Genomic DNA, 24,844 nt, shown 5'->3' with positions numbered 1-24,844 from the left:
TATTTTTAGGGTGGGTACTTTTTCTTTTTTCAGGGAAAATTATGTCTTGTGATATTCTCACATCAGCTGATATGACTAAATTAGTCCTGGTTATTGAGTCATATCCTTTGTAAAAGTTAATAAGGGATCTGCTGCTGATTGTTTAATGGCAGCATTAAATGATGTGTGCAACCGTTTAAGTTTGAGATGCTGATACTTTGCTTTTAATGGATGAAGATTGTCCGCATTTCTAAAACACCACCAATAGATCTCAGATGTTGTGAAACTGTTTCCAACTGAAGCGGCGGTCACTGCTGACCCCTCCTGGATAAGAGAGGGACGAGTAATACCAGCCTTAAACGTCTTGCATCATTTAAGATGGAACCCCAATTTAAGAGTTGACCTTTTATTTACACATAAAACAACTTTAAAACAGAGAAAAAATTTTTTTTTTAAAAAGCTCATCGTAAAGTGCTCTTGGTTGGACGTGTCTCATAGCTGTATCATTCTAACAGTTCTTAGAAGGAGAAACCTCACATCTTAGATGTGAATGATATTCCAGTGTCGTCAAGCTTTATTTTATATAATCTGCTTCAAAAACCATTTATTTTAATTTGTTGTTTTTCGTGAAGTTTTCCCATCTTTGACTTGACAGGACATACCCAGGGCCTATTTTAGTTATGAGGGAAAGGCAGATTATTGCAAAAATTTATCCAGTAAATTATTTTTTTAAAGTATGAAAATATGTGGATTTGCCCCAATTTTGGTCCCTAACTTATTATACTGCAATTATGTTGCTTTGTTTTTTTTCCTTTATCTTAGGTGAAGTAAACTTTATCATTAGGCCGATCATTTTACTTACCAACTCAAATTAAGTGCAAATATATCTTATTTAAGAAACATTTAGTTCACTTTATGCAGTGATGCTACTTGGTGTTTTCAGGGAAAGCTAATTCAGTAAGCTCATGTCCTTTTTTCCTAAACAAAAAATAGACATCCATGTATTGTTACCAGAAATGTGGGAATTTCCTTTCTTTGATCTAATGCCAGCTGTCAATTGAACAGATGCCCAGCATAGCTGAGATTGAGGCAAAGCCCTGACATCACCCTCAACTGCAAACACTACAGAAAGAATGTCAAAGATAGAGACCAACCCAACATGGGATTAAATCAGCACACAGGGACGTGGTGTAACAATGCATCACATAAATACCCCAAAACTGGGAAGAAATCACTTTATTCATGTCATGAACACTGGTTTAATTCAATTCAGTTCAGTTTATTTCTATAGTGCCAATTCACAGCATAATCTCAAGGCACTTTACAGTTCATTAGATCATCCAGTCAAACTGATTCAGTTTTCTATCTAAGGAAAACCAGTTGATTGCATCGACTCATTGACTTGAATGCAATTCCTCACACTAAGCATGTTTGTAGTGACAGTGGAGAGAAAAAAACTCCCTTTTAACAGGAAGAAACCTCCAGCAGAACCAGGCTCAGTGTGAGCGGCCATCTGCTGAGGCCGACTGGGGTTCAAGGAGACAGAAGCAGACATAGAAAAAGAAGCATAGATACAAAAAGCAGCTGCAAAAGGCGGCCCCGTCCAGGAAACACACAGCCAGGCAGACCAGCTTCGAGCCAGCTCCCATGTCAGAGGATGAAGAGAGCACATCCAGCCAGTCATAGTCAGAGATACAGGACTACACTGAAAAACAGGCTGATCTATAAACAAAGGGGTTGATGGCAGCAGCACAGCTGATATTTCTCTCCTTGATGGAGTCACAGCCAAACAGGAACAGACAAGGTGAAGCTACTATGAGAAAAAGCAGAGAGAGCATTTAAAGATCTAATGGTGCAATATGCTGGCTGAGTGAAAAACTACCTTTAACTTTTTTTTTTTCCACTTTTGATGCACATTTGCATGCAAATCTGGATAAAAAAGATACTTTCATTTAGATTATTTTCCTGGTGTTTATTTTATAATCATGATGTAATTGAATCTAAACTTTTACAGTGATATTGGATTGAATTACTTTTACAAATCACCCACACTCTTATTCTTAAACAAAACAGTTAAATACATGTTTGAATTGACCTGCAGTTTGGTTTTACCTGACAGAGGCTGTTGGATATCCTAACAGCATTCAGTAAAATGAGTTCTTATATATGAAGGCTTAAAAACGAGCAATGAAAGAGAGAGAAATCCTAAACCAACTGTCCCTAAATTGTATTTTTCCACCTGCATCCTACAGGGTGGGATGCACTTTGGAGAAAAGTGCATGAAAAAAACATAATTTACTATAAAGTTTTTAAAGAAAGCTAAAATTAGGCTGCAGGTAAGAGCTCATTTATGAACCAGTGGGACAATCATTTATGTGTCATCAGAAATATTGGAAAAGAATTTGCAGGCACATAATTATGTTAATGGTATGTTCTTCATTCATTCATTCATTCATTCATTCATTCATTCAAAACAAACTTCAGTTAAACTCCCCCGGGAACATCAAAGTCCTCGTAAAGAGGAAGTCCGGGCGTGATTTTCGGCCGTGGGTGAAACTCCTTTTGAGAGTCGTTACTCCTGTCAACGCCGCGCGGCTTTCAACGTGGGCGACCGCGCGCTGATAAATGGAGATGCTGCCCTGCTGTCGGGACGCGATCAGAAATCACAAACATGGAGGAGGAGAAGAGCAGCTGCTGCGCTTTCGAGGGAGGAGCGGATCCAGAGGCAGAGGCAGACCTCCGGGAACACGGGGGCCATCTCCTCATTCGGCTCCAGAGAGAAAAGCGCAGAACACGAATGGCGCAGTTTATGGCCGCCGGGCTCCTCCTGCTGCTTTGCGGAGTTCTGGCGATTCTCTACAGAATCGCGACTCCAACGGACTCTGCTCCAAACAACCTGGTAACTTTTTAGATTTGTTTTTTTGGGAACTATGCTGTGTTTTCGCTTTGAAATCATGCAACTGCTTTGTTTTTGTTTTTTTTAAGTGCGCAACTTAACCGGCTCTCAGAGAAGCTCCAGGTTTGTTCCGTCTTGTAAAGTGAATGTGGTTTAAAAAGCCTCGGTAATCATTGTGAAGCTGTTGTGTAAACACTGACAGATTAAACCCACTCAGCCTCACTTTCTCTAATTGCACGTGCTGTCTTGTTATGAGCGCGCGACAACAAGCCTGCGGAGCGCGTCCCACACACTGAAAAAACAATGCAGCCGTTTGTAGTATTTACTTAATCATTTGTAGTTACTTTAATTGTTTAATGCAGGGTAGGACATAAAACAATTATGTTAAAGTAACTAAATAGAATCAAATAAATGCAAAAAAAATGGTTGCAGATTTTTTTTTTTTTCAGTGCAGCTGGACGGAAACCGCTGCGGTTTTCATTTTTATTTTCACTACTGATTCATAGAAATGGGCTGCAAATTCAACCACCTGATTCTTTAAAGGAGTCGGGGGGGGACAGAGTTTTAATACCATCATGGTGGCAAAAATAATCTAATTAAATCCACCAGGTGCCCAAAACAAAAATAAAATCATAAAGAAATAGATTTTTTTTCTTTACCTGGTCCACAGAAAAAGTAAGAATGTTTTATTTTGATAGTTTGATTTCTTTTTAACTTGTGTAGAGAAGAGAGAGAATCATACTAGATCCAAAAGCAGAAAAACCTGCTATGTAGTAAGGCCTATTAGATGAGTCAATGTTCATTAATAGACTACAGTCAATGAGACAGCGTGGTTGTTGAGAAACAAATACTATGTGTTAACAATAAGATTTTACACTACAAGAAGATTTTATTGTGTCTGAAATAATGTGTGTATTTCTTGAACTGCAGTTCAGCCCAAGCTCTATTCAGCTGTAATGTTTATTAATATTTAACAAATCTCAATGCAGGAGATGAGATTCCTCAACCTTAATCGCAAAACGTCAAACTTGATTTATTTTGTTAAAGAATGCCTCCAGATTTCAGGAACAGGGTGAACAGAAAACTGCTTCAAACACATGTTGGCTTCAAGTGAGCCAGAGTTTGCCAGCAGGAACAGACAGGTCGGCTGGCTTTAGATCAATGCTGGATTAGAAATGTGACGCCATCAGCATACTATAAAAACTACAACCGGAGAAGTGAATGTAAAATACTGTGAAATCAAAGATAGCAAACTATATCAACACATTAAACAGAATCAGACATTTTAAAGACATTTAAATCCAAATTTACTGTGAAAATCTGAAGAAATTGTAAAATGTATAGAAAAAGAGGGTAAAGTAGCAGGAAGCTACTGTGAACTATTCTCCCAGAATGACAGATTTCACTGATTCATCCTTTCAGGCTGCAGGTAACTGGTCGATATTTTTGGCACTGGGTGCGGCCATGCTGAAACTGTTCAATGTTTCTGCTTATATAACATGAAAGCATAACATGCAGCTGTTCAGATTTCCAATAAGATAAAAAAAAAAAGAGCAGCATAATGATACTGAGTTTGGACATGTGAAAAGGAAGGAAAGATATATGAAAGATTTAGGATTTTTTGCACTCCACTGCTATCTTATACTTTTCTAATGGAATAAATCAGCCATGTTTGCTAAAACAGTCAAATATTCTATTAATATTTCTTATTAAAACAAGTATTAGCAGAGTGTAAAGTCTAATATTTATGTTGAGCTAATAGGAATTTAGTTTTATTGAGGTTGTGTGACTGCAGGGCTCATGTTTGGTCTGCATGTGTTAGAAGTCACCCTAAATATTTACTTTAGAACCTTAAATTAGTAGGCCTAGATATAGTCCAGCTGGTTTTGATACAACTGGTTGAATGTTTTAACCTGCATTTATTGTTCTTTTTTTATGTCACATGATAAGTTATTCTTGTTTTTATATTCTTGCAGATCAATCCTGATTCTGGCAACCATTCGACAGGTAATTATCGGGTTTATACTCTGTTTTTGTTTTGTGCATTGTTTGTTATTAAAACTAAGACATTTGCATTTATCTTTTAGGCATCTCTGAAAGGCAGCACTCGCCAAATGCGAATGGGCCCCCCAGCGCCATGCTGACAGGTAAAGAGGTTTTTCATTTTCAAAATAGAAAGTAAATAAGAACTTTCAAAAATTTTTCATTACACTGATTAATTTTCAGATTTAATCTATTTGAGTTTTGCTGTTTATTAGCAGCCCTGATAAGCATGACAGGCAAACCAAGACGTATTCTCATTAGAAGAAAGCGTCCAGAAACAGGCGGGGATAATATATCAGCCTTTCTACCACCATTTTAATTAAATTCGGTTTATTAGTATACGCCAGTTCACAACACCTCATCTCAAGGTAATTTACAGAGACTGCTCAACCAAAACTTTCAGTCAGATTGATTGACGTTTTCTACCTAAAAAATAAAACAGCTGATTCCATCCAGTCATTGACGCCACAGGATTCGCACCTCCTGGCATGAGCCGACAGTAGATATTCACTTGCATTTTGTAATTGACTCTGCAGAAATTTCTCACACTGAGCATGCATGCAGCAACAGTGGAGAGGAAAAGCAAACTTTTGACAGGTAGAAGCCTCCAGCAGAACCAGGCTCAGTGTGAGCGGACCTTTGCTGAGGAAGGCTGGGGCTCAAGGTGACAGAGGCAGGCATGCAAAAGGAACATAGAAGCACTGATATATAAATACTTTCTGATATAAAAGGTAACGCTAAACTTGCTCCATCCTACTCAGTCGTGTGCATCTGACACAAGAGCTAGAAGAAGCAATTATGGTTAGGTTCCTTTTGCAAAGAAACAGAATATGAGGAATTCCCAGAAACCCCTGAAATTATATTTTATTTTATAAACATAGATTAGGATTCAGCATTTCCCGTATCGCTCTAATGTAAATATCCCTGAAAAGCAGAGATGGGAAGTAACAAAGTACAAATACTTTGTTACTGTACTCAAGTAGATTTTTCTGATATTTTTACTTTACTTTACTACTTATTTTTATGGCGACTTTTTACTTCTACTCCTTACATTTTTACACAAATATCTGTATTTTCTACTCCTTACATTTTAAAAAATTGGTTCGTTACTTTAGTTTTGAATCATTTCAATGGAGTTACCGTTATTATTTTTCACGTCATCAATACCAAATTCAATCTAATTGGATGGGAATCTATGTTGCATTTGACGCACCACTACAAGATGAATCGACAGATTCGGAGGTATTCATTGGCGGCAAATCATTGCAGCTTGGTGGCGTTAGCATAGTAGCATGGACGACGAGATGATTGAAAATGAACACAACGGAGATCTAGTCCTATTGCAGACATTCATTTAAAATGTAGGCAACGGCATGAAAAAAGTGGTTTCTACTTTTACTTTTATACTTTAAGTAAATTTACAAGCCTGTACTTTGTTACTTTTAATTGAGTAAAGAAGTTTAATCAGTACTTCCACTTTTACCAGAGTATTTTTTAACACAAGTATCTGTACTTTTACTCAAGTACGGAAAGTGAGTACTTTTGCCATCTCTGCTGAAAAGTAATTTCTTCTGTGTCATGGGAAAGTTGGTAACTATCCCAGTTTTTAATGATGAACTATTTAATTAAACTTTCAAGGAGAATTAGGCTGGCCGGCCTCGCTATGAAAACTGCTGACCTCGCCTCTGTTCAGCCACATTCTAGCCTCGTGAGACCATCCTGATCTCGCGAGCTTTCAAAATTTTACTCGCTAATCAGTCTGGAGACTCTCCGTTGAAGAAAATTTGGAGCCGTTCACCAAACGAACGTCCAATCAGCGTTGGCTTTGAGGCGGGTTGAGGTGTGACGCAACGAGAAGCGCGACAGTTCAGTCTAAAGAACATGGCGGCTTCAGCCGATGAAACTAGCGTTAGCGTGGCTATCGAGCAAGTTTTATCGGAATTACAGAGTATTTCTTCGCTGAAAGAAGAGCAAAACACTGCTCTGGAGGCTTTTCTCAGAGGAAAAGATGTTTTTGCTCTTCTCCCGACTGGTTTCGGCAAGAGTGTGATCTATCAATTGGCTCCTCTTCGTCATCGCTCTGTTACGTCATATGCTTCATTGATCTGATTGGTTTATTTGGCCCGTCTATCACCAACATAAGGCCAATCATCTAACCAGTATTTTCGCCCCTTCCCAAAATTACTTCTACAGAAGTTTTCAGGTTAGCCACACTCTCCATCTTCGTCATTTTAAGACCAGCTCCAGGTCATGTTTTTCCCTCACCATGTAATACGCGATAAAAGAATAAAAGGGCAAGAAATTAAAAGCATTACTTTTAAGTTTGATCACAAGAACCAGGAAAGGTTTCCTCAGACCTCAACGGAGGAAACATCACTACAGAGCAATACTTTGCAATATTTCATTAATAATAATTTTATTAAGCATTAAAAAGTTCTAGATTTCTCGTGCTCGCATCTCTCTGTTTCTCATATATTACATATTTTAGCCAACATACCTTCATGCTTAAGTCTGTCATATATATGAGGTATGGACATTATGATGTCAGTGCTACATAGACTGTATTGAAATAAAAGGGGAAAGTTTTCGCCTAATGCATCGTGAAATACAAAGTAAATGCTTGTCGTGTGAAATAGCAGCAAGAAAGAAACAGTAATTGGATCAATAAAAAAAAAAACACTGAATGTTGAAAAAATTGCAAATAATATCTCAGTCTTATGTTTACATTTAATCATCATGTTTACATTGTATCACTGCTGCACCTGAAGAAATGCAAATGTCTTTAGAGCTGTACTGAACGAGATTTCATTTTGTATACACCCTGTGTGTACAAAATGACAATAAAGTTCGTTTCACTCTATGGATTAGGCGGCTCGCCTCTGTATGTCAGCCATTGGTCAACTTCAGCCGATGATACGTTCAGATTGGTTCAAAGTTTCTAAGATCAACGTTCATACCTCTGCAAAGATAAATGACAGGTTAGTGACCTGGTTTTGTAATGGATGAGTGAATAAGAAACTGTTGGAGAACTAGAAGCTGCTTTTGACGTCAGAGACGTTCCCACGATGTCAGCGTAGAGAAAACGCCCATCTTGTGTGAAGAGGCTTTTAGGGCAGGGACTTCCTTCCACGTTCTGCTTCACTCTGAATGACACAGCGAAAAACAATCCAACAGCATGGCCAATAAACAGGCAATGCTCATTTACAGACAGGCAGACAGGCGATATGAGCACCCAGAAAGGTGATAAGTAGTGCAGCAGGGGTTGGTGTTGGCACAGGTGAGCTGAATGAGGCTGATTAGAGCAGATAGAAGGCAGTGTGCTTAAGAACACAAACCTAAATCAATCCGGAGGGGGGTAATGCTCACCTAACGTTTTTTGCCAACCGCCAATAAAACTCAATAAGAAGAAGAAGAAGAAGAATCCAGAGGGGGGGGATTAGGTGTTGCTCCTGTTTTTTTTCAATCCTGAATATAAAATCTATAACTTAGTTAGAAAAAATATACACATATCAGTTAAACATCAAGTCCAATTTCCCCACTGTTTCAGCCAATTCAAAGGTTTTGCATTCAAAGGTGATAAATCCTTGTCAGGTGAAGCACATCCTTATCATAATGTAGCTTTAATCAGAGAATTTAGTGTCAAATCATCTGTGTTACATTAAAATACTCGCAGAATGACTGGCACAGATTTTTCTGGCTAGATAATCTATTCGATTTTTAGCTGGAAGAAGAAAGTAGATTTCTAATCCTTTTTTGTCTTTCTGTCCTCAGTTCCAGATGATCAAAACACACATGGAGACATTCTTCTTTGGGAAACTGAATTGGGAAATGCACGCATTCAAGGAGGATTCAAGTACTCAAATGGGAATCTAATCGTACCCAGAGACGGCATCTACCGAGTCTACCTGCAAATTACGTATAAATTAGACAGCTCACAGTCTGCTGAGGCCAATGGGCAGAGTGTCTGTAACAAAGTGAATGTCATCAGCCTTAGCTACGAAAAACGCGTTCCGCTCCTGTCAGCATGCGACACAATAGTGTTCAGCAAAACACCCTGGAAGAAATCTCTCTTCACATCTGGCTCATTTCGCTTGGATGCTCAGGACAAACTACTTGTAACCTCATCTCATTCAAACTACATCTTTAGAAATGAACATGAGGGGTTCTTTGGAGCTGAACTTGTCTTTGACGATTTGTGATTGCTGAGTCTACATATGCAGTTGCTTCAGTACAAATTAAGCTAACCAGTACAGGTTTATGGTTGACTTTAAGCCATTAGTGCAGCACTGAGTATAATATTCCCATCATCAAGCTAACTTCTTTTGCTCTTTTTCTTGCCAACATCAGCTGCCTGACACTAATGGAATAAAATTGCACTAAAATATTTGCTTTTTGCAGCATAGCCAAGGCCAAATTTCTTCATATACAGTATATTCACTTTTTTATTACATGTTGCACTTGGAAGAACTTTTTTCTCTCTTTATGGACAGCTTTTAATTTATTATAATTTTATATAAAAATGGGGCTTATCTTAGGCTTGGAATTGTATTTATACTGTTTTATTATTATTTCCAAACAGTCTTGAGCTTGAAGGGGATTTACTGGAAACCTCGTTGTCACTGTTACAGATATTCAGGTCATACAGTCTTTTCGAGCTAATATGACTTTTGCTTTCCTTCCATTTGGGGGCTGAGAGTATATGTAATAAAGCCACTTCAAGGAGGAGCTCCAGACAGCAGTAATGAAGGATTCAGTGTCTGGAATCGGTGCCAGCTGGCTTGGTTTGTTCCAAAAAAAAAACAGGAAGTTGTTTCACTACAACCACAGTTTCGACAAAGCTACTCTCTGCAAAGCTGATGTGATTCAACTCACTGGTTTAAGCTTCCTTAATAAGCACTGAGCACTAGATCTAGATTGTGAAGCACAAAATCTTCCAAACGCCTCTGTACTCAACCAACATGTTAACTAAATCAAATGTACTGTTTTTGCCTTCTTTTAAAAGGACTATCTAAAAATTGTTTTTAGTTTTTTTTTAAACGCTGGTGATGTAAATACAGAGGATTTTTTATTTTATTTTTTTGAGATTTATGCAAGGCTGTTTGAACTGAGGTTGGATTCACTGCGTTGTTGGTTAGGAAAACTGATGGTTAACATAAACCTGTTGAAGTATTTCTTTGGCTCTTATTATAATTTTTTTGCACCGATGTTGCAGCTTTGGGATTTGATTGTTATACTTCATTATTGAACTAATCTCGTAGGGTGTTCTGTAAACGGTGTGACTTTTTCTTCTCAGAGTGCAAATCTCAGCTGTGAATGATTGTGTGTGTAATGTTGGTCAGGGTCTCTGCAATAAACATGAAAACCCCTCCTTCTGTAACATTGCATTGTTTCCTAGAATGTGCCAATAGGTGGGTGGGGGGTGGGGGTTACCGTCAGTTGAATCCCCAAAGGACCTGTTACATCTTCCAAATATAACTACGGGCTCCATGATTAGTTTCATTTAGGTTGCAAATGAATAGCTGGAACGTTTGGGTCTGCTCAAATATTTACAGACTTTGGAAGATTTTTTTGCATATGATACAGAATCCCTTTCTGCCTCTCATGGTTACCAGTTGTGTGATTAAAATTAACAATCCTGCAGTGTAAAGCTCTCTTTCACATGTTTGGCAGCCTTAGGGAAAAAAAAAACCACATTCATAATATCGTCACATTTCCTGCAGGTTTACCAGAAACTAACAACCATTTCATCCAAATGAAACAAGGTCTTGCTTTTAGTTTTTTTTTTTTTTTTAATCTTTCTCCTTCTGCTCCACCTTTCCTGGCTACACTGATATAGTTGTTCACTCATGGGGAATTTTCAAAAAACATTCCTGATCTTTATCTGTTAAACCCAACCCACAATGTAACCAAAGACGATCTTAAATAAACCTCCCTTTTGGTTAGGCCTTTATCTTGCATAAAAAAATCTAAACATCGGGTAATATCAGATAAACCTCATTTAATACAGAAATATATGATTTGTATTGAAATTAAACTACAAAAATCATTTAGAGTAATAAAGAGCAAAAATGTCCTCAATAAGAAACCTTTATTTTTTCTTAACTAAAGTAATTTTAAGGAATATGGGACACAATTCTTCCAGATATATAGTGGAATAGTTATCAGCTATTGCAACATTTGAGTCCATAGCTTCATTTATTGACTAGATTCTATCTGACACTATATCTGCTAGATGTGAGAAACAGAAAGCGATGCAGATGGATGCCCCCATTGTGTCCTGGATTGTGTATTACGTGACTGACAGACCACAGTACGTGCACACAGCAGCACTGCAAGTCAGGAAAGATGTTCAGCATCACTGGGATCCTGCAGGAAACTTGTGAAGCAGGTGTTGGGGTATAATCCAAACATGTAACCTCTCGAAGACTGTAGGCAGGCGCGCTGGAAGCTGTTTCAAGCGAGGGGGGCTGATGGCTGGGTTGGAAAACACGTGACGTCATTATGTTGAGGGCTGTGGCTGACGTTTTTAACATAATATTGTAGGCCTACATTTGTCGCCAAAAACTGCCATTTAAAATGCATCGGAACAAAGCATGAACATTTTAAACTTTATTTTTTCTCTTTTAATCATTCAAAACAAACAACAGCTCCAAATCAACAGGATCAGGAATAAAACATGGCCTAAATATAGCCTAAACTGAGCATTGAACGTCTTGAAAGTCCATTCGACTATGGATATGGGAAAATTTCATATCTGAAACAAAAAACACACACAAAAAAAAATTAACTAATTTCATATTTTATCACTAAATAGCTTAATACAGACATAAAATTTAGTGATATGCAGCCTTATTCTAGCGTAGACTTCTTCAGCCACAGGACTAAGATGAATAGGCACATAAATAACGCTAAATGCGGCAGTATAGGGGAATTAAAACCATTTCTTACCTCGAAATAGTCAGAAATACATTTCTGATGACTATTGCTAGCCATGCCTAAACGAATGTGAGGTGGCGGAAGCTTCTGGGGGAGTTGCCTAGTTTTTTATGAAATATTAAAATAATGAATCATTAGTTTGTATCTTATACACAGCCCATCATTTTAATCCCATATCAAACATAGTCTTTTAAAAAATAAATACATAAATAATTTCATGTTTTTAAGTACAATATTATGTTACTCCACAGCTTCCCACCATGGGGGGCTGATGCTATGACGAGGGAGGCTGCAGTCCCCGCAGCACCCCCCTTCCCGTGCCACTGACTGTAGGCAACTTATTTAATCCTCAATCTCCCCAGGTTGTCCGTCCAGAACAATAATGACTGAGGTCAGTTGCACTCATGCCACTCTTTATTAAAGTTGTGCTTATTTAGATTTGAATTGTTGTTTGAGCTTCTGATTATGGTTTATGGTTTGGTGTCATGGACGCATAAACCCCTCGGAAAAGAAGATTTGAAAGTCCACACACTTAGACAAAAAAATGTCTGCTGATCATTAATTGTGTACTAATGGGTGAGGATTGAACTGGAGAGAAAAGTGAGGTCTCAACTATTATTGGATAGTGATGCGTTCAAAGAGAAACATCAATACCTCATGAACAGGACTGTCCTCTCTCCCTTTGTCTTCATCCTGTGCACCACGGACCTCAGCTTCTGTGCAGAGATCTGCCACCTTTAGAAGTTTTCTGATGACTCAGCAGTAGCGGCTGTGTCGACAATAGTGAGGAGATGGAGGACAGGGGTGTGGTGGACAATTTTATCACTTGATGTGAGCTGAACCATCTGCAGCTCAGCGTGGTAAAAATCAAGGAACTGGTGGTGGATCTGAGGAGTAAGAACACAGTGACTCATGTTTTTTATCTGTGAGGTCAACATGGAAGGATTCTAAATATTTAGGAGGGCACTTGGAAAATAAACTGGACTGCACTAAAAACACGAATGCCTTCTAGAGGAAGGGCCAGAGCCGTCTCCTGAGGCAGCCGAGGTCCTTTAACATCTGCCGGACAATTTGGTTGTTTTATGAGTCTGCAGTAGCCAGTACCATCCTTTATGCTGCAGTATGCCGGTGCAGACTGAAGGTGAAGGATGCATACAGATTTAACAAACTCAGCCTTAAGGTCAGTGATGTTGTTGGAGAGGAGCTGGACTCTCTGACTGCAGAACGATGGCCAGAATCAAATCCCTGCTGGACAATTCTGCACATCCTCTTCATGATGAGCTCATCACCTACAGAAACACCTTCAGTCAGAGAATCACTCCTTCACACACAAAGTCATTCCTATCTGTGGCCATCAAACTGCAAAACTAATCTGACTTTTATTTAATTTCATTACTTATTGTTTATTTATTCCATTACTTCTCAATGCGCAATAACAATGACATAACAATGAGCAGCCTTGTAAATTGTAAATAATGTGATGATTATCTTATTTTATTCCTATTTTCCTGTTTTATTCTTATATCTTATTTTACACTGTTTATATGGGAAGGGTGTAATTTCACTGTGTGGGTTGTTATTTTACTTATTTCCTTCTTATTATCCTATATTTTATTTTGCTCTATTGTACTTGCAATCTTATTTTTCTCTCTTCTATAAACGGTTGCACTGCAAGAAAAGAATTTCACACAAGGGATTAATAAAGTAATGATGTAATACCATCCATCCATCCATCCATCCATCCATCCATCCATCCATCCATCCATCCATCCATCCAGTCAGATGGAGCCTGTAAAACCAAATAATGGGGGTCCTTTATTTATCCATTTTTTTCTTGACCAATATTGGCCTCTTTGTGAAACTTAAGCTCTTCTCTCAAACACTGGCTTACCCAGAATTAATGTATTGTGGTTTCTAGTGAGATTTTTTTTTCTCCCTGATTGTTTCAGGGAGTATCTCTCTACAAGTTTCACCGAATCATCATTTCTTACTTCCTTTTATTTAATAAGTTTCATTTTCATTTACATTTATTGGCCTAGTGGTTAGAGCAGTGCGCTTGTGCTCTGACAAGGTTGCAAGTACCCGGTTGATCCCCACAGCCTCTACTCTGGGTTCCTGAGCAAGACCCTTAACCACACACTGCTCCCCGGGTGCCACACAATGGCAGGCCACTGCTGCCAAAGGGGATGGGTTAATGCAGAGAGGGAATTTCCAAATTGTGGGACAATAAAGGGACTTACATTACATTTTCTAGTGGAGCATTAAACCTTTTGTCATAAAATCAGTTGAGTATTTAAAACCAATAAATTGAGGATAATCAGTTAATAGCAACAATCTTCATTGTTGTTTTTTTGTTGTTTTTCCCCCCCCCTGGCAATGTAGTAATAGGAATTGTTGTCTTAATGTCAGAAAGAGCCCAACAGACTTTACTCTTACAACTGGATCATTATGGCTTTTGCCATTATGCTCTGCTTGACTTATATATGTAAAGAGTTTTATTAGACTTATACACAAGTGTAAAACAAAAATAAATTTCTCTAGACAATTTTTTTTTTTAAAGTCCAGCCTTGAAAACAGTAAAAAAAAAAAAAACATAAAAACAGTAATATAAACATATGACTGTATATTTACAGTTCTAATATTTCAGTCTTTTAATTTTTTTATTATTTTTTTTTATTATGGTTTAAGTAGGGAATAATTTAATTCAATTCACTTTATTTATATAGCGCCAATTCACAACACATGTCATCCCAAGACACTTTACAGGTCAACCAGATCATACAGTCAGATTGATTTTCTATCTAAGGAAAACCAGTTGATTGCATCGACTCATTGACTCAAATACAATCCCTCACACTAAGCATGCTTGTAGCGACAGTGGAGAGGATAAACTCCCTTTTAACAGGAAGAAACCTCCATCAGAACCAGGCTCAGTGTGAGCGGCCATCTGCCGAGGCCGACTGGGGTTCAAGGAGACAGAAGCAGATCCACAAAAAGCAGCTATAAAAGGCGGCTCCGTCTAGGAAACACACAGCCAGGCAGACGAGCTCCGAGCCAGCTCCCATGCACAGAAGTCACACTACACTGGAAAACAGGCAGATCTCCAACATCTATAAACAAGGGTGTTGAAGGCAGCAGCACAGCTGATATTTCTCTCCAGGATGGAGTCACAGCCAAACAGGAACAGACCAGATGAAGCTACTATGAGAAAAAGCAGAGAGCAGAACGTTAGAGATTGAACTAATAGATTCTGCAGAGTTGGAGAATAGAGATAGAATGAAGCAAAATGATAAAATGGGGGTCCCTATGTCCTCCAGCAGTCTAAGCCTATAGCAGCATAACTATAGAGATAGCTCAGGATAACCTGAGCCACTCTAACTATTAGCTTTATCAAAAAGGAAAGTTTTAAGCCTAGCCTTAAAAGTAGACAGGGTGTCTTCCTCACGGACTAAAACTGGTAGTTGGTTCCACAGGAGAGGAGCCTGATATCTAAAAGATCTGCCTCCCATTCTACTTTTAGAAATTCTAGGAACCACTAGTAAACCTGCAGATTGAGAGCGAAGTGCTCTGTTAGGAACATAAGGAACAATCAGATCTCTGATATCAGATGGAGCTTGGCCATTTAGGGCTTTATATGTGAGAAGGAGGATTTTAAATTCTATTCTGGATTTAACAGGAAGCCAATGAAGCGAAGCCAGGATAGGAGAGATATGATCTCTCTTTTTAATTCATCAGAACTCTGGCTGCAGCATTTTGAATCAGCTGAAGGCTTTTAACTACACTCTGTGGACTTCCTGATAGTAAAGAATTACAATAGTCCAGCCTAATAGTAACAAATGCATGGACTAGTTTCTCAGCATCACCGCTGGACAGGAGTTTCCTAATTGTTGCACATTTTATGTTACATGTACATTAAAAAAAAAGAAGAACAAAAAGTGAAAGAAAGAGAAGACAATATAGAGAAGGATGCTGTCCAGGTTTCAGTCCATAATAGACAATGACTCACATCCTCTCCATGACACACTGGTCCAGCAGATGAGTTCCTTCAGCAGAAGACTCCTCTTACCCAGATGCACCGCAAAGCGCTACAGGAAATCATTCCTGCCTGTGGTCATCAACTTCTATAATGCCTCCCTAAAGTGATTCAGACACCCTCCCTCTTTAAATTGACATTTATGCACTATTTTTGCACACCACTATCACTTTACTTGAATTGATATGTGTATATATTTTTATTTTCATCTTTATTATCTTGTGTTGTTGGTTGTGTAAATAATATAAAACTGTAACTGGAGCGTGTAACAAAAGTAATTTCCCTCTGGGATTATTAAAGTATTTCTGATTCTGAGATATTGACAAAACTTCATTTGCTTCAATCTGGCAAAGGGAGATGTAAAAGGAACAGCACAACCAACTGATATAGAACTACAGCAACATACAACAGACAGTATTAATCAATATGGAATGCATGAAGTGGTAGCTGAAGATAAAAATTGGCAAGTATGTAAATAACCGGATCCAAGCACCTGTAGGTGTTTGTGTGTGTAAAGTTTATCCATGGGAAAGACAGACTCAACAGAGCAGAACCCCATTCACTGTCTATGATATAGAACAGGGGTCTTCAACGTTTTCCAGGTCAAGGACCCCCAAACTGATAGCGAGATGGAGCGGGGACCCCCTAATCATATTTATTGTATAAAATTGTGTTATATCAAACTGGTCCTATAGTCGCTCTATTACAGATGGAGTAATGAAATTAATTTCGCCCTAGGATTATTAAAGTATTTCTAATTCTGATTCCTGGTTGATGGGACAGGTGTTGTGAGTGAAACGGTGCCCAGCTTGAAAGAGCTCCTGTGTGTCACTGAATGTGTGCATTGATGACTGAAAGACATCTTCTGCCTCCATTTATCTGTTTACTACAGTGTGTTGAATTCATGTCAAAGTGTAATTAAACAACATTTCAATTAGTGGAAAAAATTGCAGGGGGGAATATAAAAAAAAAAAAGTCTAATCAACCAAAACTTTTGCGACCCCCATGCAGTACCTCTGTGGACCCCCTAGGGGTCGCGGACCCCCTGTTGAAGACCTCCGATATAGAAAATTAGACTTTGATGTATAATTTTGAAATGTTCTGCACCTTAAATCTAACAAAGGGGGCAAATTCAGAAAAAAAATTGCAATAACCTGGTTGCGTTTGTGAAAACATCAAAGGCCTTTTTTTTGCACTTATTTCTACTTTAACTTCTCTTAAGACCCCAACAGCTATCAGTTGTAATGGACCTGAAGTAGAGGGCATACTGTGTGGTCCTGCTGCCTTATGCATTTGCTGACTTTTCTCTTTTGGTTCAACTCATTATTAAAGGAATAGTACACCCAAAACATGATTAGCCTTCATTTTCTACTCACCCCCATGCTGAACAACACTCTGGAGTACTTTTTTGATATCTCAAATGCATCTGGAGATCTGGGAGGCTTCTTGCTGTCTGCTGACATTCAAATAATGGAGGTCTATGGTGCCCGAGGCAGAAAGGTCCATAAAAGTCCACAAAAAACTTGTCAATATTCCTCCATACTGCTCGTCCAATGTATTCCAAGTGTCCTGAGTGGGTAGCATCCATAATTTACTCGAAACGAAGTCATTTAGACTGTTTTTAGAGCATAAACAGTAGTGTATAGGATTTCCTGAAAGCGCGTTCACGAGTCTACGGAAACCGCGGCAGACCAAACCAGATGAAAGTGCGCATTCAGCTCGGCAAAGAACTCATGCTCTTCCTCAACACTGAAGTCCTCAGACATTTTTCTTTCGTTGTTTCTTTCTTTGCACAGGTAAACAGCACATTTCTTCTTCTACGCTTGCATTATCGGCAGAGCAGACGCTGAATGCGCACTTTCATCTGGTTTGGTCTGCCGCGGTTTCCGTAGACTCGTGAACGCGCTTTTAGGAAATCCTATACACTACTGTTTATGCTCTAAAAACATTCTAAATGACTTCGTTTCGAATAAATTCTGGACGCTACCCACTCAGGACACCTGGAATACATCGGACGAGCAGTATGGAGGAATATTGACACGTTTTTTGTGGACTTTTATGGACCTTTCTGCCTCTGGCGCCATAGACCTCCATTTTTTGAATGTCAGCAGACAGCAAGAAGCCTCCCAGATCTCCAGATGCATTTGAGATATCAAAAAAGTACTCCAGAGTGTTGTTCAGCATGGGGGTGAGTAGAAAATGAAGGCTAATCATGTTTTGGGTGTACTATTCCTTTAAGAAGTTTTCCAGGCCAAGGACCCCCAAACTGATGGTGAGATGGAGCGGGGACCCACTAATTATATATATGGTATAAAAATGTGTTATATCAAACCTAAATTCGCTCTATTACAGATGGAGTAATGTAACGAAAGTAATTTCTCCCTGGGATTATTAAAGTATTTCTGATTCTGATTCCTGGTTGATGGGACAAGTGTTGTGAATGAAACGGTGCCCAGCTTGAAAGAGCTCCTGTGTGTCGCTGAATGTGTGCATTGATGACTGAAAGACATCTTCTGCCTCCATTTATCCGTTTACTACAGTGTGTTGAATGAATGTTAACGTAGATTTAAAGACATTTCAATTAAAGAAAAAAAAAATACAGGGGGAATATAAAAAAAAGTCAACCAAAACTTTTGGGACCTCCATGCAGTACCTCCATGGACCCCCTAGGGATCGCGGACCCCCTGTTGATGACCTCCAGGTTAGAGGATGAAAATAATCCTTGAACTAAAACATCCAGGAATCTTCTAAAACCTTGCATGTCTAAACGTAGCAGGAAACCAAACCTGGAGGGATTGAATTTGACACCCCTGGGTTAGAGCTAAATGTGACAGATCTGCAGGCACATATTGCCCAGTAGAGATGATTTCATGCTCCAACCAAATAGGTCTGGATGCTGAAATAAAAAAAAAAAAGGGACATTAACATTTTGTTTAACAACTTCTGTTTACTAGTAAAGCTGCAATATGGAAACGTGTTATTGTAATGTTGAAACTTTTCATTTCTTTCTGTTTAATTAGTAAGTTTTTATGACTACTTTACCTTGCTGGACTGCCAAGCTGTCCAGAGGGTGCAACCCTGCAAGGGTGGATGGGTGAAATGCTTTCATAATAAGGAGGTACTCAGATATTTATATTTTCCATGAACTAAAAAGCTGTAATTTAAAATGTAACAGTGCGGAGGTGAAGTTTCAGTCCAATTTACACACCGTAAATGGAAATATTCATGAGTAGAGGAAATAATCTTGCAAGGAATGTGCAGCATGCTTCTAAGGAATGATGGTATGAAAGGATTAAATGTTTTTAGACTGAAATGTGCTCAACAATCACAATCAGAGTCACATGTGGAGCTAGTTTACTATTAACTTCTCTTACAATTTATAGATCTGTGCTTCTATGTTCTTCTGTGTCCTTGAACCCCAGTCGGCCTCTGTAGAAGGATGCATGTATGCTCGCTGTCAGGGGATTGCTGTAGATTCAACAACACATCCACTGTCTCTGCATGCTCATCTGCAGGAGAGAATCCTGCAACCTAATAACCTGGTTTTACTTAGAAGATTTTTAACCATCTGACAGGATGATCTGAAAACAGGTGTTGTGAATAGAAAAAAAATAAATTACATTTTGAAAAAATCTCGACTAAGTGGAATTGAAACTCTAGAAACTGGCCACTACTCACAAATCCACATTGGTCCAAAAGATGGTTACCAAATAAAAAGCAGTCCAGGCAATATTATAACATTATTATAACTGCTTTGTTTCAGCTGTGCGTGATAAATGCCTTCAGAGAAAGTGGTGATGAAACACTTCAGTTCTGCAGGAAGAACTGACACAATAACTTTGCTTTGCTGAATAACTGCAGAGGCTACAGCAATGAAAAATAAAATTGTTTTTGGTTTCTTATCAAATTAGAGAAGACAGGGAGACTTGCAACAGAGATCTACCTACACACTAAACTGTCACCTTGGGACAACAATGCAAGTTCATGATTTCCTCAAGAGTTTTCTCACACCTTTTTTTGTACTTCAAAATTCCAGGAATAAATTGCAGTCATTTTTTAAAGACCTGAAAACGGCTCCAGCCGTGGGTCTTTGTTTCTGTCACCTAAATGTTCCTGGGAAGGACACTTTAAAGGGACTCTGCAGCTTTCCGTTTCACCCACACAGTATCTGCTGCGTGGTTATTCAGGTTGCTCACGTCTGCCTTTGGGCTGCGTCTGCTATGAATTCCTTTCAGTCAATGTTCTTTTCTTTAGAAGCCTAGTCTTACTCACATAGATGTGAACGGGTTCTATTTTGAATGGACTGAAAATTATTTATCTAACCGGTGACTGTTACATCATTGTGACTAAAAAAAGAATGTGATTTATATTCCAGAGTGAAAAGACTGTGTGCTTTAGTTGTTTGTCTTGCAAAGACGCTGAATCAAATCCGTAATTTTTCTTTTCTTTGATAAGTAAATAGCTCCTTGCAGCAGCGGACCTCTGGGACAGTCTGCAGGTTTTTTGTAGTTTTAATGCAACATTAGATTGCAGCATCCTCCCAAAAATATTTTAAAAGGTATTTTTAAACAATATGTTTTAAAATCTGGATAGACTTTTATGCTGATACAGAATACTCTGAATGTTCTTTATTAAATAAAATCATTTTAGTCTGCTCACAAACCATGAATAATGGCTGTAAAGCAGAGTTTTATGAAAACCATTCAGGCGTTGCAAAATGGGCAAAGGGATTTAATCGCTCAGACTGGGTTTCTGTCCTAAACATGGAAATTAGAACGTTTCAGGGATCAAGGCTTTATACCATATCAATAAATGTAACAATATACTGGCAGCAAATGGATAAAAAAAACGCTGGAACGAATTATAAGAAACGCAATGAAAGAAAACTTCAAGTTCAAACTGGTAAAGGAATTCTGTAGAAAACTGTATAGATAATCCCCCAGATTTTAACGGTCTTTAAAGTAAGCTTCTCAAACTGGTTGCAGATGACATTCCTCATATCAATAATTTAATTTAATACGTTTTACATGTGATATGAGTCATAGAGCTTGGAAACAGGCAATGACTGATGTCTTTCTTTTAAATATGATCTGGTGAACTGTAAAGTGCCTTGAGATGACATGTGTTGTGAATTGGCGCTATAGAAATAAACTGAATTGAAATTGAATTTATAATGAAAAAGCCTACTAATTAAAAACAAGGCACTTTCTTTTTCCAGCTCAGACTGTCATGAGTTTATTACATGTGTTTAAAAAATAACAGAAGAGATTGTTTATGAAGAAATAAGCAGCTATCTATCCGTTATTAACATAGTTTGCAACTCCCTGCATGCACATAAAAAGGCTCTCTCCATATTAACAGCCCTGCTTTGCGTGTCTGGTGGATGGCCCAGAGTTACTGACAAGAACAATATGGTTGCTTTTTTATCGTCTGATTTCCTTAGCATATAATAAGAGCAACTGGTTTTATTGCTATCTGTCAAATAGGACATATATGGTGTCTTTTAAAGGCAGTTACTCTGAGACTCTTGGGCCTTAATTATTCACTATTTTAACAAATGATTCATTATGCATCAGATAAAGCTAACACAATAATGTATATTTACATCAGCAATAACTAGTTAAGACTTATAAGCTATTTTTAATAAGGAATATGCCTAAAACAGCTTTATGATTGTAGGGAAAAACTATAATACTGATATTAAATATTAAAAAGAACGACCTCTATACAGACCCAAGTATGTAAGACTAACCCTTTGGGACAGATGATGGCAAAATAAGAAAAAACACATGAAAAGGCAGGTAGAATCAGCTATAAGACGACATGCAAATTTCATTAATTCCAATATCTTCAAATTAGCAAATGAATCAGCAATATTATTACATTTTGACTACTGCCCAGCGGTTTGTTTTAATCCAACTTGAGAGATGTTAAAGAAATGACAAAACGTGGCCTTCACTGTCCTCAGGTTTTATTATCAGACTCATAAAATCTCAATGTATAAGAAATGTAACTGGTAATTCATCAAAGGTGACTGGTTTACTCATTTATTAGAAACATATCTGTCCTAAAATAACAAAAAAAAAAAACTTTGTTGTTAAGATAGCTCTAGTTTTACTCCAGCTATTTGGGATCTTAGTAAATGCCCAAAATAAACACAGACATAGAAATAAATGTAATAAACTAACAGCTTAGAATTATTATGAAGCAAAATAAAAACATTTAGATGCATAAATCAATAAAGCTCTGAAGTATTTCTCCTATTTATTTTTAGAGCTTATGTAAAGACTTTTGCACAGGCTGGAGATGACATGATCATGGCTGTAAATATGGGCCAGCGATGAGAAATCCGCAGGCCTCCCATAGTAAACCTAAAACAGTTTAGTTGATCAGCATATCAGCATACCTTTGCTGAGATCATTATTGTTTCTTTGCACTGAATAAGTGTTTGGCTGCTGAATCATGCAGCACTATTTACTATTTCTACCCAGGTGCACCAAACAGATAAGAATGAAAATGAATGATTTATGTATCTCTAAGCATTTTGACTGTAGCTAGAAGGAGATAATCACCTCAAACAGGATCTACCATCTTTAAACAGAATGTTGTGTCAGCACAGTTTCATTTAGCGCTAAGGCAGCCAGCAAAACAGGGAACAGCATGAGAAGCAAAACTATTGCGGCATGCTGAAAAATGCTGAACTGGTTAGACAACCACCTGCTAAAACCGCTTTCTCATTTACAATAGCAGCGATACTCTGTTGTCATCAGGATGTCAAGTCATTTTATGTAGGAGCTGCAGAGGTGTAGATCTCAGACTGGTGAATAAAGCAAACACAAGCTATTGGCAGCACAAAACCAGCAGGGAACAAATCAAAACACTGATTATTAATTGCCTCCTGGATATTAATTGAACCTGGATAAACATCCATTTCTAGACAAACTTTATGGTCATTTTATTTACACAGAGTGTGTATAAAACAATATTTTGATGCATACAGCTTTTTCAACATTGAATGAGCAGCTTAGCAGTAAAGTGAACATTTCCATTTATAAAGTGCAGCAGTGATCAAAATGTAAAGACATGATGCAAAAGGCATTGATGTGGAAGGTACAGAGCAGTTCTCCCTTCACTCATAAACAGAGCCCAAAGATACTTGAGCTAATTGAGGAAAAGCTCTCAATTTCCTGGTCAATCTAAATTCCTACACTCAGCTACACTCATAAAATCTGTATCTTGACTGAAAAATTGAGATCCTGGATACAAGCGGCAGAAATGAGCCTGTAGACTGTCAGGAGGAACTCTCCTCCAATCTGTGGTTAAGAGTGATGCCTCCTGGGGGCATGCAGGTGGTTAGCTCATGTACGGAGGCCTTAGTGAGTGACCCGGGTTTGAATCTGACCTTTGCTGCTCCCTCAGAAGGGGAAGGCCCAGGACACGCTGAGATTGCTGCCCCCTCAACCAGGTCCCAGACAAAGCAGGAGATGATGAGTACAATTAAAAACATAATCTTAATCATTAAGAACAGCAGCTGAATTTCAAAATGTTCCATTCAGAATTAGACATTTACTTAACCAGCCGTCCATATTACCAACAGTTTCTTTTTAGGTGAAGCCTTACCTTCTGACTGCAGAAAACAACCTAGGTTAACATATTTGAAATGGATATTTTGCCTAAATTCTTGATTTTCCAAATTTACCAATTCACAACACGTGTCATCTCAAGGCACTTTACAGTTCATCAGATCAAAACCGGTTGATTGCATCGACTCATTGACTCAAATACTATCCCTCACACTAAGCATGCTTGTAGCGACAGTGGAGAGGAAAAACTCCCTTTTAACAGGAAGAAACCTCCAGCAGAACCAGGCTCAGTGTGCAGCTCTGAAACAGCTTCCAATGTAATCTCTGAAGCTGCACAACAGGGAAACACACCCCAACAACGAAAAAATATATAGAAAAAGGATTTCATTTAGTGGATTGATTCACTAAGTAAAGAGAGTTTCACAGACAAATTATAAAAAAAATTTTTTTTTTATTAACAGGTTTAATCTAGTACCTTTTGTTCAACCAATGAAACAGAACATTTAGGATTAAATGTTATACCAATAATTGAAGAAAGTGTGTTTGACAGCTGTTTATGACTGTATGTCTTTTGTATCCATAACGCCTCTAAACTGCTTCCAGCACTAAATGTGGCCCTGTGTGAAATGCTTCTGATTGTTTTGTTTCTGTGACAGACAGTCATCACTTCAGGACACTCACTGACAGTCATACAGACTTGCACTAGAGGGTGTATTGCGTATTCTCTGATCGGTTTGGTTGTTGTTGTTTTGTTTTATGTTTGAACCTCATGTTTGTCCTTCAGGCTTCCGAATGCCTTTGCCCTGAACTCCAATCACTCCGCGGTCGCTCCAGCCGCCGCGTCAGAAGACGTCATCAGCCCAGTGGAGACAGAGACGCTGAAGATTGAAGAAGTTCAGGCTCCAGCTACAGGAACCCGCAAGGCCAAAGTGCTTTATGATTATGATGCTGCTGACTCAAGTGAACTCTCCCTTCTGGCTGATGAGGTGAGGCTGGATCATCCGCTCTTTATAGGCGATAAAACATAAATCATAGCTCATCTCTAATAGAAAGATAAACAAACATTTATTGAATTCTGAGAGGAGGGGGAGGAGTGTCTTTAAAGAGTTGAGGTTATGGTGCTGCTCAAGATGATGTAATCTGTTTAGTTAAGCTGGTTTTAGAGCCAATTTTGTGTTAAAAAATATAAAAAAAGAAAAATTAAAGCTTTTTTTTAAAGGTAATAATGTATGACATAAATAGTTGATTTAGGCTAAAAGCTTGTTGCATATTTTACAATAATTGAGAAATAGATTTTTGTTCCAGAGGAGGCTAGAACAAAACTAAAATATTTTTCTGTCATCCAAATATTCATAGGTCTGCTGTAGCTCATGT

General features: G+C 38.2%; 1 protein-coding gene across 1 annotated transcript; it reads left to right on the top strand.

Moving 5' to 3' along the window:
- Positions 1-2,526: 2,526 nt before the first annotated feature.
- LOC119789283 (tumor necrosis factor ligand superfamily member 15-like) lies at positions 2,527-10,295 on the top strand. The gene is made up of 4 exons (XM_038294105.1): positions 2,527-2,878; positions 4,852-4,882; positions 4,963-5,022; positions 8,690-10,295. Exons 1-4 carry the CDS (start codon positions 2,651-2,653, stop codon positions 9,115-9,117), a joined length of 747 nt encoding a protein of 248 aa, XP_038150033.1. The 5' UTR covers positions 2,527-2,650; the 3' UTR covers positions 9,118-10,295.
- The last annotated feature ends 14,549 nt before the right edge of the window (positions 10,296-24,844 follow it).

This window comes from Cyprinodon tularosa, unplaced genomic scaffold, assembly GCF_016077235.1.
Source record: "Cyprinodon tularosa strain WSP-4 unplaced genomic scaffold, ASM1607723v1 ctg334, whole genome shotgun sequence".
Classification (NCBI taxonomy): Eukaryota; Metazoa; Chordata; class Actinopteri; order Cyprinodontiformes; family Cyprinodontidae; genus Cyprinodon; species Cyprinodon tularosa.
The sequence above is the reverse complement of the archived record's forward strand: the minus strand, read 5'-3'. Positions and strand labels throughout refer to the sequence as shown.